At 41.7% G+C, this 17,648-nt stretch overlaps 1 protein-coding gene across 2 annotated transcripts in view; it reads right to left on the bottom strand.

The window, feature by feature from the left end:
- The window catches only part of mpp1 (MAGUK p55 scaffold protein 1), a 72,638-nt gene that overhangs the window by 2,701 nt on the left and 52,289 nt on the right, over positions 1–17,648 (bottom strand). For both annotated transcript variants that reach the window (XM_072270593.1, XM_072270592.1), the window contains 5 exons: positions 11,343–11,452; positions 4,223–4,303; positions 3,810–3,890; positions 1,651–1,856; positions 691–774 (listed from right to left, as the gene is read on the bottom strand). In XM_072270593.1, coding sequence (XP_072126694.1) covers positions 691–774; positions 1,651–1,856; positions 3,810–3,890; positions 4,223–4,303; positions 11,343–11,452 — 562 coding nt within the window. The remainder of the gene's footprint in view (positions 1–690; positions 775–1,650; positions 1,857–3,809; positions 3,891–4,222; positions 4,304–11,342; positions 11,453–17,648) is intronic.

Genomic DNA, 17,648 nt, shown 5'->3' with positions numbered 1-17,648 from the left:
GGATACAAATCCAGCTCTGAAAATGTCAAAAATAAATCTTAGAAGAATGAAACATGTGGGTTATCCCCTAATTTGCTGCATTTATTTCAACCTAATATTGTTCCGTAACATAATGAGACAGCAATTGCAATGACTGTAGGATGAAAGAGGACTACAGCAGTACTATTGAAACCCTCCTTTAGTTTGTGTTTTAATGACTATGTTTTAAATTTCCAGAATATATGACTTTAAAACAGTCCCCTTGGATAAATTTTATTCAGCATTCTATCTCCTAGTCCTGTTTCACCTGAGAGACGCACATACAGTAGTAAGGAGAAAAGAGAATTTTAAGATATTTTATAGTGTTGCTCTTCAACAGGTTCTCATGGGAGATTTGATACCTGTGTACTTCATAGACTGGATATATTTATCTCATTTTCTCAGGTGAAGATGTCTATGCCCACATTATCACTGAGCAGTGTGCCAGTGAACTGACTGCAAAATCTTTACTATGTGGGATTATAACATTTGTATTTTCATTTGGAGAAAACACCTCAGGATGAAATGACCACCACAGTTTTTTTCCTTCACTTAGGTTTTGTAAATCCCAATTATTTTTCTACTACATTCCTTGATGTTTACACTCATCTTTTCTAAACTGCAACAATCTGTTTCAGAATTACCTTAGTTCAGTAAAAAAAAATGCCATACCTGAGTGCCTAGCTGAATACCAGAGGGAGCAGCAATGAAGACCACCAGTGGTGCAAACTCTGCTGTTCTGAGAACCTTTAGCGCCTGGTAATAGAGGGAATACATGAAGTGTTAGGATACTATATTGCCGTTGGGGGAATATGCCTGATTTTAAAAGAGGAAGTAACATTCTCTTAATCTCCAGTGAGCTTGTAGAAAAATAAAGCTCAGTTAGACAGCTTTTGGCCTACTGAATTACTATAATAACTTTATAGAAAGGCCAGGTTGGGTTGTATGTTCTATTTGGAATCCGGAATCCAAAATCCAGCACTATCAAGTTGTGGGCAAATTCTGCTTTCATGCGTGTTCATATCAAGAACAAATTTCTACTGCAGAGTTAATGGGTCTTAAACCTGCCTTGGAATCAGAAAGTTACAGTTTCAAACTCCAATCCAAAGATTTAGGAATCAAATCTAGGTTTGTGCTTCAGAGACCATTGAGGTGTTGTTTTTCAAAAGAGATATTGAACCAAAGCATTAACTGGAGTCTGATGGATGTGCAAGATCCAGGATGATCATTCATAAAATACACAAATTCTCTGCCCTAGTTTATCCTTCAAAGCCATTACAAAAACTCGTGCTATAGTCTATTTTATGTTGAATGACAAGAGTATGGTGAGACAGGAAAGTGCATGTTCTGTCATATTTCACATAAGTTGCTGCCTATCCCATGATGTCTGAATGATTCATGTCCCAGTCATGTAGCACATATTTAAGATGCATTGAAAGGAGATTCAAATACCCGGCTCTTTTGGTTCTAAGTGCACCCCGTTGCACTCTGCAGTAATCTTTTTCCAATATTCCAAGTGTGTTATCACCTCTATGGTGTCCAAGCAATCCATGTCCACCACTGTATTCAACACAATGGCTGGTGTCAGTGAGTAAGTTAGTTCTGGAATGACCGTTGGTTACTACGCCATACCTGGGGCTCTATATCCACCACTGCAATTTTGCCCTGTCCTTCATTGATCTTGCGGATTGTCTCCAGCTTTGTTCCAAACATGGCCCCTTGGAAGCTTCCATATTCCAGAAATTCATTACAGGTGATGTTCTTCACCATGTCCTCATTGGAAATAAAGTAGTAGTTCTTTCCATCTTCTTCATTTTCCTTTGGTAACCTCGAGGTGTCTGGTAAAGGAAACCACAATAGGTTCATTTTTTGGGGGGAGGGATGGATGCAGATGGAGAAACGGCAACACAGGGCTTCTGATGCATCTGGTAATCAGAATGTAATTATATCTACTAACGCAAAGTACTTTATTGCTACACGGGGAACTAACCAACAATCTTGCATCTTACATCAGTATAAAAGCTCTGGACTCTTTCACTTATCTTTACACTTATCCGTGTAAGCAGAACAAGTGCTGCACATGCACTTACACTTCCTCCCTTACCACCATTCAGGGCCCCAAACAGTCCTTCCAGGTGAGGCAACACTTCACCTGTGAGTCGACTGGGGTGATATACTGCGTCCGGTGCTCCCGATGTGGCCTTTTATATATTGGCGAGACCCGACGCAGACTGGGAGACCGCTTTGCTGAACACCTACGCTCTGTCTGCCAGAGAAAGCAGGATCTCCCAGTGGCCACACATTTTAATTCCACATCCCATTCCCATTCTGACATGTCTATCCACGGCCCCCTCTACTGTAAAGATGAAGCCACACTCAGGTTGGAGGAACAACACCTTATATTCCGTCTGGGTAGCCTCCAACCTGATGGCATGAACATCGACTTCTCTAACTTCCGCTAATGCCCCACCTCCTCCTCGTACCCCATCTGTTACTTATTTTTATACACACATTCTTTCTCTCACTCTCCTTTGTCCCTCTGAATATACCCCTTGCCATCCTCTGGGTCCCCCCCCCCCCTTGTCTTTCTTCCCGGACCTCCTGTCCCATGATCCTCTCGTATCTCTTTTGCCTATCACCTGTCCAGCTCTTGGCTCCATCCCTCCCCCTCCTGTCTTCTCCTATCATTTTGGATCTCCCCCTCCCCCTCCAACTTTCAAATCCCTTACTCACTCTTCCTTCAGTTAGTCCTGACGAATGGTCTCAGCCTGAAACGTCGACTGCACCTCTTCCTAGAGGTGCTGCCTGGCCTGCTGCGTTCACCAGCAATTTTTATGTGTGTTGCTTGGACTCTTTATATTGTGTTCCTATTGCTGGTTTCAATGGGGTTGTTTGTGCAAACACAGGAGAAAGCCATTCCTCCCATAATGAAATCTCAGGTCACAGAGTGTAAATTAGAGGTTATTCTGGTCAACTAATGGATTTGAAGTAATTTGGGATTATGTCAACTTGAAAACAGGCACTGCATAGGCATGTTTCCAAAGCAGCATGAATTGACTCCCTCACAGGCTTGATAGATAGATATCATGGCTGGACTTGCTTATCCCTCCTTGGAAGTTGCATTTATCCCCAGGAATGTATTGCTTCTGAGTTATTTAAATCTGCAAAGGAATTTAAATTGAAAGTTTCACAAATTGAATATAGATTGATTCCTTAGTAAAAGTATGCCGATGGACATTAAGAAGTTTCACAATAAGTGAATAAAACACATGTTTTTAAATTCTTCGGGAAAAGATATAGTCACGAATGTTTAAGCAATGGTTAATTTTCTACAAGGTGCTCTTGGTGAAATAGATTTAACAACTATCACATTCTCTGGTGGGGTTCCCTACAGATCTTACAGTACCTTTGACAGTGCATGATTGATGTTCTCAGGAAAGGATATGGTTCATTTCCAATTGTGAACAGTCTAAGTACAAGCAACATAATCTTTGGGGCAAAGACAAGGCATTACCTCCCAGAAGGCATTTGAGAAAAAAATAAATGCTTCAAATTGAAGGAATTTTAAGTGCAAATATTTATAGGTCGAGTAGTTGTCATAAACGAGTCTCAGAAAATCCCTCCAAAAGAACATCAAAGAAGTCAGTGTGATGGTAATACAATATGTTTGAATGAAACTGATTATTCAGGAAGAGGAACTTTGTCAAAAACAGTACTCTTTATCAATAAACAATGGAAGTAAGCTTTATTTACTCCAACAGCAATGATTGTTTTTCCTGCACGGCACTTACGTGGGATTGGATATGCAAATTTGTCTGAGTGTTTGGTAATCAGAGCATTTTTAATGTGACTTCTCCCAACTCCATTGGCTCCTGCAAATAAAAAGCAAGGTATTTTGATACATGAGTAAGCATTAGGAAACATGACACTTAATAGCAGGGTTTTGATTTGTGTTGAGATTGCGATTCTGTTTCCTTACACCTATTCTAAGGATTGGATACATCATCAGGTAGGCTGCACACATTAGAAAGATCGCACATCTCTTCCACCCACTGAATGAGGGGAACCTGGTACGTTTTTGAGATTTCTCTATGAAGTGTTCCCATCCAATGAAGCTCTATTTTTTTTTCAAAGGAATTTTCTAATCAGGCATCAATAAGATATGGTATTAAGAGGTCAGATATTATTAATCAGCCATGCTCACCAAGAAGCACCAAGGTCTTTCTGTTGAACGCAGGGAGCTGTACGACTTCTTCATATGAGACTAGATCCAGGCGATCAAAGACTGGAAAAACAATAGCAATTAGTTGTAAGCTTGAATGAAATAAATGACTGCTGCCACTCTGACGTGTACAGTAACAGCAGCTAAAGTACTGGAGTGTTATGAGAGCAGTTCAGAGTACACAATAGTACATCTTTGTGCACACAGTAGGACAATTTCTCAGTTACTATAGCAATAATATAGCTCAGAAAACACTGCCTTTGTTGATGACTATATTGTGCCTTTGATTTACTAAGGTGAAACATGAAATGTAACTTGTAACAATATAGTCAACCTTTCTTTCACAATTTACGATTTTTTTTTTTGCACACCACAGTTCCCAAGGAGACATTGAATTGCACATAATTAGGCACTTGGCAAGATCCAATAAAAAGTAGTTAGGTTTAAGCAGAGCAACTACTGTGTGAGTGGGTCAGTGTTAGAGTGGGGAGTTAAGGCTTTGGCTTATCAAGGCTTCAGCCAGGAGGGTTATTTATTTATTCTTTCTTTCGTATTGCACATTTAGAGTAGTGGGGACGGCAGGAGGTGGGAAGGCAGGGAAACCTCTAGTGTTCCTGATGACTTCACCTGCAAGAAGTGCACCCACCTGCAGCTTCAAACACTCCACGTTAAGGAGCTGGGCCTGGAGCTGGACAAACTATGCATCATTCAGGAGGCTGAGGGTTTGATAGACAGGGAATACAGGGAGGAGATTGCACTCAAGGTGCAGGACACAGGTAACTGGGTGACTGTCAGGAGGGGGAAAGGGGATAACCGGCCAGCACAAAGTACCCCTGTGGCCATTCCTCTCAACAACAGGTATACCTCTTTGGATACTGCTGTGGGGGGTGGGGGTGTGGAAGATGACCTAGCAGAGGAAAGCCACAGCAGTCAGGTCCCTGGCTCTGAGTCTGGCTGTGGGAGAAGAGGAGAGGTGTAGTGACAGGGGATTCATTGGTTAGGGGAATAGAAGGGAGGTTCTGTGGATGAGAATGAGATATCTGGATGGTATGTGGACTCCCAGGTGCTAGGGTCAGGGACATTGTGGATCGAGTCCACAGCAGTCAAGTGGGAGGGTGACGTTATTGTCCACGTTGGTACCAATGACATGGGTAGGAGAGGTGACGAGGTCCTGCAATGCAAGTTCAAGGTGCTAGGTTAGAGTATAGGGCTTCCAGGATTGTGATCTGACGATTGCTGTCTGTTCCATGTGCTAGTGAGGCCAGAAAGATCATACAGCTTAACACACGGTTAAGGAGTTGGTGCAGGAGGAAGGGGGGGGTCAGATTTTTGGATCACTGGGCTCTCTTCCAGGAAAGATGAGACCTGTACAGAAGAGATGGTTTGCACCTGAACGGGAGGGGGACTAATACCCGAGCAGGAAGTTTGTTAATGCTACATGGGAGTTGGGCGGCGGGGTGCGGGGTTGCAGGGGAAAGGGAACCAAAATGCCAGAATAGATAATGGAGTCAGTTGTGGAGAAAGATGTACTTACATACAAAGTCAGTAATCAAAAACTTGAGCATGGTGGGACTAATATCCTGAGCTGCATATATTTCAATGCCAGGAGTATCCTAGGAAAGGCAGATGAGTTTAGGGTATGGATCAGCACGTGGAATTATGACATTGTGACCATTAATGAGACTTGTTTGCAGGAAGGGCAGGACTGATACTCAATGTTCTGGGGTTCCGTTGTTTTAGATGTGATAGAGCAGGAGGGTGTCAGGGAAAACGTCATGGCAGTGCAGTTGACCATGTTAATGGGATCATATTACAGAGCACACAACAGTCTGTGGGATTTAGAGGAGCAAACTTGAGAGAAATTGCAAACTCTTCCAAGAAACACAAGGTTGTGATAGTAGGCGATTTTAACTTTCCACATATTGACTGAAAACTGCATTTGCAATGACTCACACTGAACGAGTTTAGTCACTCGCAAACTGCAAGTCTTGGTGAGAGAAAGTCATTGTTTGAAGTAGTGAGTGAGAGATTGACACCTTATAGGGCAGGAACCATTTGAAATCTTCAAGTCTCCTCAGAAGTGGGTCTTATTTGAGTCAATAAAAAGAAAGGAGTTGTAAGCAGATCGGCCATAGTTGGAGTGGGGCATTATTAGAGTGATCTGGCTTTGACTCAACAGGCTTGGGCGAGCACAGGCGGAGGTTCTAAGTAAGTTTCTAGTAAGTTTTTTTTCTGTTAATACATAGCTGGAGGGCTGAGAATGGGCCCAGAGTTAGTGGCATGTTCCTTGTGCGAGATACGGGAACTGTGGGAGATCTCCAGTCTCCCTGATGACTACTTCTGCACACAGTGCACAGTACCCATGTGACCATTCCCTTCAATAACAGTATACCATTTGGATACTGTTGAGGGGAGGGAGTGTGGAAATGACCTACCAGAGAGAAACCACAGTGAGCACATCTCTGGTTCTGTGGCTCAGGAGGGAAGAAGGGAGAAGAGAAGTGCAGTAGTGACAGGGGATCCCATAGTTAGGAAAGCAGTCAGGAGAATCTGTGGCCATGAAAAAGAAACCCAGGAGCCAGGATCAGGGATGTCTTGGATTGGTTCTAAATGGGGAGGGTGAACAGCCTGAAGTTGTGTTACATTGTTGTATAACTATATACTGCAGGTAAGAAAGGCGAGGTGGTCCTGAAGAGAGATCTCTGGATTGCTATCTGTGCCATGCGCCACTGAGTGTAAGAATACGATGACTTGGCATTTCGTGACTGAGCAGTTGGGTGACAGGGGCAGGATTTCAGATTTCTGGGTCATTTGGACCTTTCTGGGAATGTATGACCTGGACAAAAAGGATTGGTTACATCTGAACCCAAGGGGGACCAATATTTTTGCAGGCAGATTTGTAGAGCTGTAGGGGAGGGTTTCAACAAATTTGTTAGGGGGATAGGAACTAACATGACAGGGCTGAGGATGGGGCACTTGGTGTACAAATAGATGCAGTGTGTAGTGAGACTGTCAGGAAGGACAGACAAAATCACAGTCGGTGGGATAAGTTGAAGTGCAACATGGAGGCAAAATAGGAAAAAGTAATGAATACAGGACTGAAGGTGATATATTTGAATGAACACAATATTTGGAATAAGCTAGATGATCTTGTAGCTCAATTAGCAGATATGACGTTCTGGGCATCACTGTGTTATGGCTGAAAGAGTTGGAAGTTTAACACTGTGTGTCGAAAGGACAGGCAGGTAGGCAGAGGGGGTTGGTAAAAAATGAAATCAAGTCTTTAGAAAGAAGTCTTCAGAAGATGTAGAATCCTTGTGAGAGTTAAGAAACTGCAAGGGTAAAAAGACCCTGATGCGAGTTGTATACAGGCCAGGATGTGGGATACAAATTAATGGGAGATAGAAAAGGCATGTAATAAGAGCAATGCTGTGATAGTCATGGGGGATTTCAATATGGAGATAGATTAGGAAAATCAAGTTGATGCTGGATCCTGAGAGGGGGAGTTTTAGAATACCTATGAGATGGCTTTTTACAGCAGCTTAAGTTTGAGGCTACTAGGGGAAAGGCAATTCTGGATCCGGTGTTGTGTAACCCAAGGGAGCTTAAGGTAAAAGAACCCTTAGGAAGAAGTGATCATAATATGATAGAAGTCACCCTGCAGTTTGAGAGGGAGAAGATAAAGTCAAGTATATCACCAGGTTTGCGGACACTATGATGATAAGTAGAGGGCAAGTAGCATTGACAAAGCATGGAGTCGCAGAAAGCCATAGACAGACCAGGAAAATGGGCAAAGAAGTGGCAGCTGGAATACAGTGTCAGAAAGTGTATGATCATGCACTTTGGTAGAAGGCATAGACTGTTTTCTAAATGGAAAGGAAATTCAAAAATCCAATGTGCAAAGGTTCTTGGGAGTCCTTGTGTAGGGTTCCCTAAAGGTTAACCTGCAGTTGAGTTGGTGGTAATGAAGGCAATTTCAATGTCAGCATTCATGTCAGGAGGACCAGCATATAAGAGCAAGGATGTAATGCTGAAGCCTTATGAAGCATTGGCCAGACTGCATTTGGAGTATTGTGAATAGTTCTGCGTCCTTTGTCTACGAAAAGATGTGCTGACATTGGAGAAGGTCTGGAGGAAGTTCATGAGAATGGTTCTGGGAATTAAAGGCTTAATGTATGAAGAACTTTTGATGGCTTTGAGCCTGTACTTGCTGGAATTTGGAAGAATGAGGTGGGGTTCTCATTGAAACCTATCAAATATTGAAAGAATGGATGTCAAGTGGCTGTTTCATATAGTGGGTGTTTCTAGCTTCAGAGGGCACAGCCTCAGACTTGAGAGAATGAGAAGGAATTCAGAACCGAGATGAGGACGTTTTTAGCTAAGGGCTAGTGAATCCGTGGAATTCATTGCCACAGGCCAAGTCATTGAGTACCTTTAAAGCTGGGGTTGATATGTTCATGATTAGTCAGTGCATCAAAGGTTATGGGGATAAGGCAGGAGAAGGGGGTTGAGAGGGATAATAAATCAGCCATGATGGGCTGAAGAAGCAGACTCAATGGGCAAATTGTCTAATTCTGCTTCTATGTCTTATGACTGGGATTCCCATACTATAAAAAGGCTAAGGGGAAAGAGTTTGTCCAATGTCTTTAGGAAAATTTCCTTAATCAGTACCTAGATGTCCCAACTAGAGAGTGTGTGATACTTGATCTCCTATTAGGGAATGAGACAGGACAGGCGACAAAAGTTTTTGTAGGGGAACACTTTGTACCTAGTGATTGTAATGCCAATAATTTTGAGGTAATTATGGAAAAGGTTAGCTTTGGTCCTCGGGTTGAGATTCTAAATTGAAGAAAGGCCTATTTTGATGGTATCAGAAGGGATCAGGCAAGTGAGCATTGGGACAGGTTGTTTTCTGACGAACGTGTACTTGATAAGTGAGAGGGCTTCAAAAGTGAAATTTTGAGAGTACAGTGTTTGTATGTCTTTGTCAGGCAAGGATAGCAGGTTTAGGGAACCTTGGATTTTGAGAGATATTGAGGCCCTGGTTAAGGAAAAAAAAGGAGGTGCACAGCAGGTAAAGGCAGGAAGGAGAAAGTTAGGTGTTTGAGGGATATAAGAAATGAACAAGAACACTTATGAAGGAAATCAGGGGCGCTAAAAGAAAGCATGAGTTTGCTCTAGCAGACAAGGTGAAGGAGAATCCCAAGGGCTTCTACAGATATATTAAGAGCAAAAGGATAGTAAGGGACAAAATTATTGCTCTAGAAGATCAAAGTAGTAATCTATGCATGGAGCCAAAAGAGATGGGGGGAGGTCTTAAGTGCATATTTTACATCTGTATTTACTCGGGAGATGGACACGGAGTCTATAAAAGTGAGGCAAAGCATGGTTCTGAGGTCATGCACCACATACAGATTACATCGGAGGAGGTGTTTGCTGACCTGTGCTGCAGTGTGGATGTTATGTTGGAATTGTACAAGATGCTAGTAAGGCCTAATTGAGAGCATTGTGTGCAGTTTTGGTCACTTACTTACAGGAAAGATGTAACTAAGTTTGAAAAGAGTGCACAGAAAATTTACAAGTGTTGTGCCAGGACTTGAGGAACTGAGTTATAGGAAAAGGTTGAATAGGTTAGGATTTTATTACCAGAGCAGAGAAGATTGAGAGGAGATTTGATGGGGTATACAAAATTATGAGGGGCACAAATAGGGTAAATGTAAGCAAGCTTTTCTTTTTCCACTGAGGTTGGGTGAGAGTACAACTAGGAGTCATGGGTTAAGAGTGAAAGGTGGACTGTTTAATGGGAACATAAGGTGGCACATCTTCACTTCTGGGGTGGCAAAACTGTGATAAGACTGCTGAACGGATCCTGACCCGGATCTGGGCCATACCCTTCAAATATCCGGACCTGCCTCTCAGTTTTTTTTGCACTACCTTACTTTCCCTTTTCTATTTTCTATTTATGATTTATAATTTAAATTTTTATACTATCGATTTGTACTCCAGGGAGCGCAAAGCACAGAATCAAATATCGCTGTGATGATTGTACGCTCTAGTATCAATTGTTTGGCGACAATAAAGTAATAATAAAGTGAAAAAATAATAAAGTGTGGAATGAGCGGCCAGCGCAAGTGGTGGATGCAAGTTCGATTTCAACTTTTAAGAGAAATTTGGCTAAGTACTTGGATGGGAGGGATATGGAGGGCTATGTCCGGGTGCAGGTCGATGGGATTAGGCAGATTAATGGTTTGGCATTGACTAGATGGGCTGAAGGTCCTGTTTCTGTGCTGTGCTTTTCTGTGATTTTATGTAACAAAATATGATATGAAGTACTGAGAAATATTAGGGCAAGTAACCAAAATCTTGGTGCAGGAAGTAAATACTCAGCTGAAGAGCAAGGTAGAAAAACAAAGAAGTTTGTGGAAATAAATTCTTAGTTTAGGCAGCTGAAGTCTCAGTCAGTAATAGTAAGGAAATCAGGGGTGCAAATAGGCCAGGATTAGAGAGACGCAGATATCTTGGAGGCTTCCAGGGCCGGGGTAAGTTACAAAGATAGATGATGGCATGAAAGGATTTGAAAATGATTTTAAAATTGAGAAATCACAGAACAAAGTCTTAAGTGATCTTAAGTGAATGGACAAGGGAAGGCTATCCAATGTATTGTTAGAATGACTAGAAATGAAGAAATCAAGAAGGAGGTTCTTAAATCAGCAGCTGTAATGAGCCTGGGGTGAAAATGTGCATTCTTCCAGAGAGTGTAGCAAGCAACCTCTGAACAGGGACTATTAAGAAAAGCTGAAACAGAACATCACAATTGCAATGATCTGTTTCAGCAGGCAATAGCCTAGCTTTGGCAATAATGTTAAATGAGCGCAATTGATCTGTTGGTTCAGTATTCAATTATTTTAGGATACGGAGGTGACCATGTGGCTGCAGCCATCACAGTAAAATGAGACTGTCTGGAGACATTTATATCCTTTGCATCCATTATCTATAGATTCTGCAAGTCCGTCCTTTGACCAAAAGGGTAATAAAGCAAATGGCTATTGTTTCCCAAATATCCCAGACATAAGCCAGCAATGCCACATAAAGAGTGACGTACTTGCACTGTGCTTGGCCAGATACTTGTCTTTACACTGTTTTTTCTTCTTCCCAAATACGCCACATCCTGATGTCACATCCTGATTAGCTGTATTCCTGTTGGCCACTCGCCTATAACAATACAGATCAGCAAAGAACATGAAAAATAGGTACTTTAATATGAAGAAACAAGCTGCTGGAGGAAATGGGCAGGTCACGCAGCATCTGCGGAGAGAAATAGAGAGTTGGCATTTTAGATCATAACCCTTCTACTGGATTTCTACTTAAGTATATTATTTTGGAATCTGTTATGGTGTGTACTGTATGTGCACGTCTGCGAGATTTGCCCTGTGATCTTCTGCTATGACAATTCTAATGTGTTATTATTCCAGCTGTGTATACAAGGTAATTGATCAATTCTATCCCACCATTCGCAGCTAGTTGTGGTGGACCATGGAGCTTTGATCTGATCTGTTCATTGGAAATTGCCTTTCCTGTCCCAAGCATTTTTTTTTACTGATAGCAAGCATGCAGTTCTGTGCTGCAGTTTTACTAAGCTGGTACTTTTTTAGATGCTATTCTTAGCATGCCTTTCTGCACTCCCCTACCAGATTTAATCCTCTAGCTCGATAAACATGGTTGAGGTATGTACTGAGCCATTTCAGCTGCTGTGGCTGAGAGTCTCATGGACGCCATTTTGGAGATGTCAGGCCTGTTCTGAGTTTAATGTACTTAGCACAATTATAATGCCTCCTAACATGATGGGGTGAGAGAACTTGATGTGATGATGTGATATTGGCTCCATAAGTACTGTTCATCAGTCACTTCCTCCAATGCTATCAAGGAGAGATGCATCCATCACAGTTAGACGGGCAAAGATGAGGTCAAATAGGTTCATCCCTCCTGTTTGGTTACTCACCACCTCCCACAAATTCTTTGCGATAGCTGTGTCTCTCAGGATTCAGCCAACTCAGTTCATGATGGTGCTATGAAGCCACTCTTGCTGATGGACATTGAAGTCCCCCACCAAGAGCACATTCCATGTGTTTGTTACTTTGTGTTTTCTCCCCCAAATGTTCAACATGGAGAAGCACTGATTTACCATCTGAGGGACGGTGACAGGTGGAAATCAGAAGGCAGTTTATTTGCTCATGTTTCTGGTGCCATGAGACTTTAGAGGGTTTGCCATCAGTGTTGAGAACACCAAGGATTGCTCTATGCTGCCTCTGTACCACTGCTTCTGACGGGCCTGTCTTGCTGGTGAGACAGAATTATGATGGAGGACATATTGCCTGTTAGGTATGCTCCTGAATCATAACAGGTTTGTTATCACTGACATAAGTCATGAAACTTGTAGTGTTGTGGTGCAATACATATAAATATAGATCACAATAAGAAACACAAAAATAAATAATTAGTGTAAATATAGTGAAGGAATATTCATGGATTCATGGACAATTCAGAAATCTGATGGTGGAGGGGAAGAAGCTGTTCTTAGAGTAGTCTGTGGGACAGCTGATAATTTGTGAGGAGCAAGTTTGCTGTGTCCATCAGTGCATGGGTAGAGGTCAGATGTTCACCTGGTTTTGCTCATTCTCTATTTGAATATAGATTGCTGGGCCACCTAAAAGTCAATCCACACTCCGTGAGGCAGACCAGGTAAGGAGTTTTCCTCGCTTGAAGTGCTTCAGTAAACATTACAATAATACAGTGCTTTTCCAGTCATTGCTATTGAGACAAGATGCCATTTTCTCAAATTAGTAACAGAATTTCAATTCCACAGCTGCAATGGTTGGATTTCACACTAGATCTCTGGATAGTTAGTCTGCTAATTTCTAACATTGCCCAACCACTGTGTGTGGTAGCATCTTTTAAAGTGCTTTAATTTGATCAGCCTTTACCTCAAACTCAAGGGAATACAAGCTAAGTTCATTCAATTTGCAGTTATATTGTTATTAATTCTCTAAGATTCCTCACCTTCTTGTTTCCAGCTGAACTGTTCTGTATCCAAGACAACTATAGACTGAGACCGCGTGTGACAGAGCCTACACACAGTAAAGGCTGATCTATACTTTGCGTCAAATGGACGCCATAACTTAGCAAGTGGCCTACGCGCGTTGTGAGTATTTATACTTATGCGTTGGTGTGTCTGCGTCGCTCTGCAATTCGAGTATATTGCGCATGCGCACACACCTGCCCGAGCAAGGCTTCATGGTCATGGTAGTCTTTCTCGGGGTAAACAAGTTTAAAGCGAGCGTCTTTTTTCGTAGAAGTGAAATGTGTCCTCCATAATTTCGGAGCTCTGTAAAGCTTTATGGAAAGCATTGCAGCCAGAGTTCCTTCCCTGCCCTTCAGTTGCCCAATGGGAAGCTACTACGGCGTAGGAGGAAATGTGATGCTCCCAAGCGGACCGATCACAGTTGTTGCAGTCTGCGTTGCCGCGACGCATAGTTACGTTTTAGGAGAGGTGCGCGTCAGGCTATGGTGCAGGGATCCGCGTAGGCTCTGCGTAGGGTTCGCGACGGCGCCGTAAGTACGGCGTTGATATTACGCAGAAGTATAAATCAGCCCTAAGGGCCATAGCTATCCAATGGTCTTTAACACTTCTGAGGTTGTGGTGACTGAAGTTGTTCTTTCTAATCATTTCTGTGTTTTCACTGAAATTACTATGTCTCTACTCACTGGCACTCAAACTGAGGTAATCACAAAATGGTTTATCACTGAAAACACCAAGCTATTATTCACACAGGCCTTCTCTCCCACACCTGCCCTCTCACTGGCTTCTGTCAATGATATTGGAGACCATCTCAACTCTAAAATTACAGATATCATTGACGTAATCACCCCCACAAAAGTAAAAGTAGTTTCTGGGAAGAAAACAAAGCACCATGGAGAAACACCTCACTGGTTAAACTGTAATAAGAGGAGTTGAAAAACTGAATGCAGTTGGTAGAAAACAAAACTCCAGGTCCATTACGACATTTATAAAGAAACTCTTCGCATCTATAACTTAGAGCGAGGTGTGTAAGGTAGTCCTTCTTCTCTGATATTATAAACAAAAACTGCAATAATACATGTGTCTTATTTGCTAGAGTTGATAGGCTCACACATCCTCTTGTATCAGTAGCACCTGAACTACGAAGTCATATAATGACCTTGCGTTCTTTTTTAGTGATAAAATTCAGAAGGCTAGACATGCTGTTAGTGTCTCTGCATCAGGTCAGAAGTCAGTGTGGTCCTCTCTCTCACTTAGAACTAATTTAGTTAAGATAATACAATTCAAACCCATTGACTATCAAACTCTAGAAGAAATTGTGCTACACCTGAAATCCTCCTCCTGTTCCCTTGACATTTTATCTACAGCCGTCTTAAAAAATGTTTTTAGTTGCACGGCGCCAGGCATTCTGCAAATAGTCAACACTTCTCTTCTATCAGGCAGCTTCCCAAGGGCCCTGAAAACTGCAGTTAATAAGCAACTTTTAAAATGAACAACCTAGATTCCTCAGTAATTAATAACTACAGGCCAGTATTAAACTTACCAAGTTTAAGTAAAATCATTGAAAGGGTTGTTTATCAGTACTAAGCAATTGTAAGGATGTTTTCCAGTCTGGATTTTGACAACACCATTGTACTGAGACTGTTCTGATCGAGGTTTTAAATGACAGCCACTTAAACCATGATGATGGTAAACTTTCAGGTTTGGTTTTACTGGATCGTAGTGCTGCTTTTGACACAGTTAACCATGGCATTTTACTGGACAGACTGGAAAGTTGTGTGCGACTTTCTGGTATAGTTCTGAAATGGTTTAAATCATATTTACAGCACAGGGGCTATTTTGTATTGATTGGCAGCTACATATCTGACCAAACAAACATGACATGCAAAGTGGCTCAAGCATCATACTAGGCCCTTTTCCTTTTAACATATACACACTCCTTCTAGCTCAAACCATGGCAAGCAACAAAATATCTTCACTTAGTGACTATGCATCAAGTGACTATGGTCCCATACAACCATTAAAAAACTGTATTGACCGTATCACTGTTTGGATGAGCAAAAACTTCCTCCAGTTAAATAAAGGGAAAACTGAAATAAATGTTTTTGGTGCCAAAATTAAACGATTAAAGGTCAATGCTTACTTAGAATCCCAGTCAATACAGACCACAAACCAAGCCAGAAACCTTGGTGTTGTGATGGACTCAGACTTAAATTTTAACTGCCACATTAAGACAATTACAAAGTCAGCCTACTGCCATCTTAAAAATAAAGCCCAAATTAAAGGGCTTACGTCTCAGTAAGATCTAGAAAAACTCGCCCATGCATTTATTTTTAGTAGGTTTGACTACTGTAATGGTGTTTTCACAGGTCTCTGTAAAAAATCCCTCAGACAGCTGCAGCTCATTCAGAACAGTGCTGCTAAGGACCTCACTAAGACCAAGAAAGTAGAACATATCACTCCAGTTCTCAGATCACTGCACTGGCTTCCTGTCCATCAGAGAGGACTGGCTTTAAAATATTACTACTGGTTTATAAAGCACTGAATGGTCTAGGGCCAGAATACATCTCCGATCTCTTGCTGCATCATGAACTTTCACGAGCTCTCAGGGTATCTGGGGCGGGTCTGCTACTGTCCTCAGGGTCAAAACTAAACATTTTGAAGCAGCTTTTAGTTACTATGCTCCACATATCTGGAATAACCTTCCAGAAGATTTTAAGTCTGCCCCAACTTCAAGGTCTTTTAAGTCGAGGCTTAAGGCTTTTCTTTTCGCTGTAGCTTTTAATTAGAATTTCCTACATTGTAACTCTTATTCCTTTTTTAATCTATTTATCATATCTATTGTGATTTTATCAAAGGGAGGTGTATGGAGGGATATGGTCCGTGTGCAGGTCAGTGGGACTAGGCAGAAAATGGTTCGGCACAGCCAAGAAGGGCCAAAAGGCCTGTTTCTGTGCTGTAGTTTCTACGGTTTCTATGGTATTTTTCTCTGTGATTTTATTCTCTTTTATATTGTCTGAAATGTGATGTTTGATTTTTATATCTTGCTCTATGTAAAGCACTTTGAATTGCTTTGTGTTTGAAAAGTGCTATACAAATAAACTTGCCTTACCTTGGCAAATATCTGCTGAGTTTCCAATGCTGGCATTTCCTGCCAACCATATACTTCACAACTCACTTCACCTTATAATCAAGCATTTAAACTAAGCACCACCATTCCATCGGTTCTTTTAATTCCTATCTGAAGCATTCTCCTTTTGGTTAGAAATTCATCCTCTGTTACATGCACCAAGGACACTGGGCATGGCAGCACCCCTTCTCCCTTAGAAGTTTGCAAAGATTTGACATGATGTCTAAAACTTTGACAAACTTCTATAGATGTATGGTGGAAAGTACATTGGCTGGTTGCATCACGGCCTGGTATGGAAACATAAATGTCTTTGTACAGAAAAGCCTACAGTATAAACAGTACTGGATATGTCCCAGTCGCTCCCCACCATTAAACGCTTCTATATGGAGCCCTGTCACAGGCAAGCAGCATCCGTCATCAAGGATACTCGCCATCCAGGCCATGCTTTCTTCCCGCTGCTGCCATCAGCAAGAAGGTACAGGAGCCTCAGGACTCACATCACCAGGTTCAGCAAGTTATTACTCCTCAACCATCAGACTCTTGAACCAAAGGGAATAACTTCACTCAACTTCATTGCCCCATCATAGACATATTCCCAAAACCTATGGATTCACCTGCAAGGTCTCTTCATCTTATGTTCTCAATATTAATTGCTTATTTATTTACTATTATTGTTATTATTTCTTTTTTTCCCTTTCTTTTTGTATTTGCATAGTTTGGTGTCTTTTGCATACTGGTTGGCACCCTGTTGGTGGAGTCTTTCATTGATTCTGTTATGGTTATTAGATTTATTGAGTATGCCTGCAAGAAAATGAATCTCAGGATTGAATATGATGACATATATGTACTTTGATAATAAATTTACTTTGAACTTTGAACAAGGCACTCAGCAACTGAGGGTGAATTTCTCCTTCAAAGAGTCCAAACTTTACTGGTTCACCATGAAACAGAAAATGTTGCAGGACTTCACAAACTGAGACAAGGAGTTATGTTGAATCTTTGATAAAACCACTAGAACATTGTGCCGCATTCTGGCAATCACACTCCAGGGAGATCATAAGGAGGATGACTCTGGGTGAGGGATTTCAGCCTTAAGATTAGATTGGAAAAGCTGTGGTTGGTCTTGGAGTCGAGAAGGTTGAGAGGAAAGATGACAGGTGTATAACTCAGGGTGACTTTAGATGTGGATGTAGAAAATATTG

Source organism: Mobula birostris, chromosome 10 (genome assembly GCF_030028105.1).
Source record: "Mobula birostris isolate sMobBir1 chromosome 10, sMobBir1.hap1, whole genome shotgun sequence".
NCBI classification, from domain to species: Eukaryota; Metazoa; Chordata; class Chondrichthyes; order Myliobatiformes; family Myliobatidae; genus Mobula; species Mobula birostris.
Note: the sequence above shows the minus strand (reverse complement) of the source record. Positions and strands in the feature narration are given on the sequence as shown.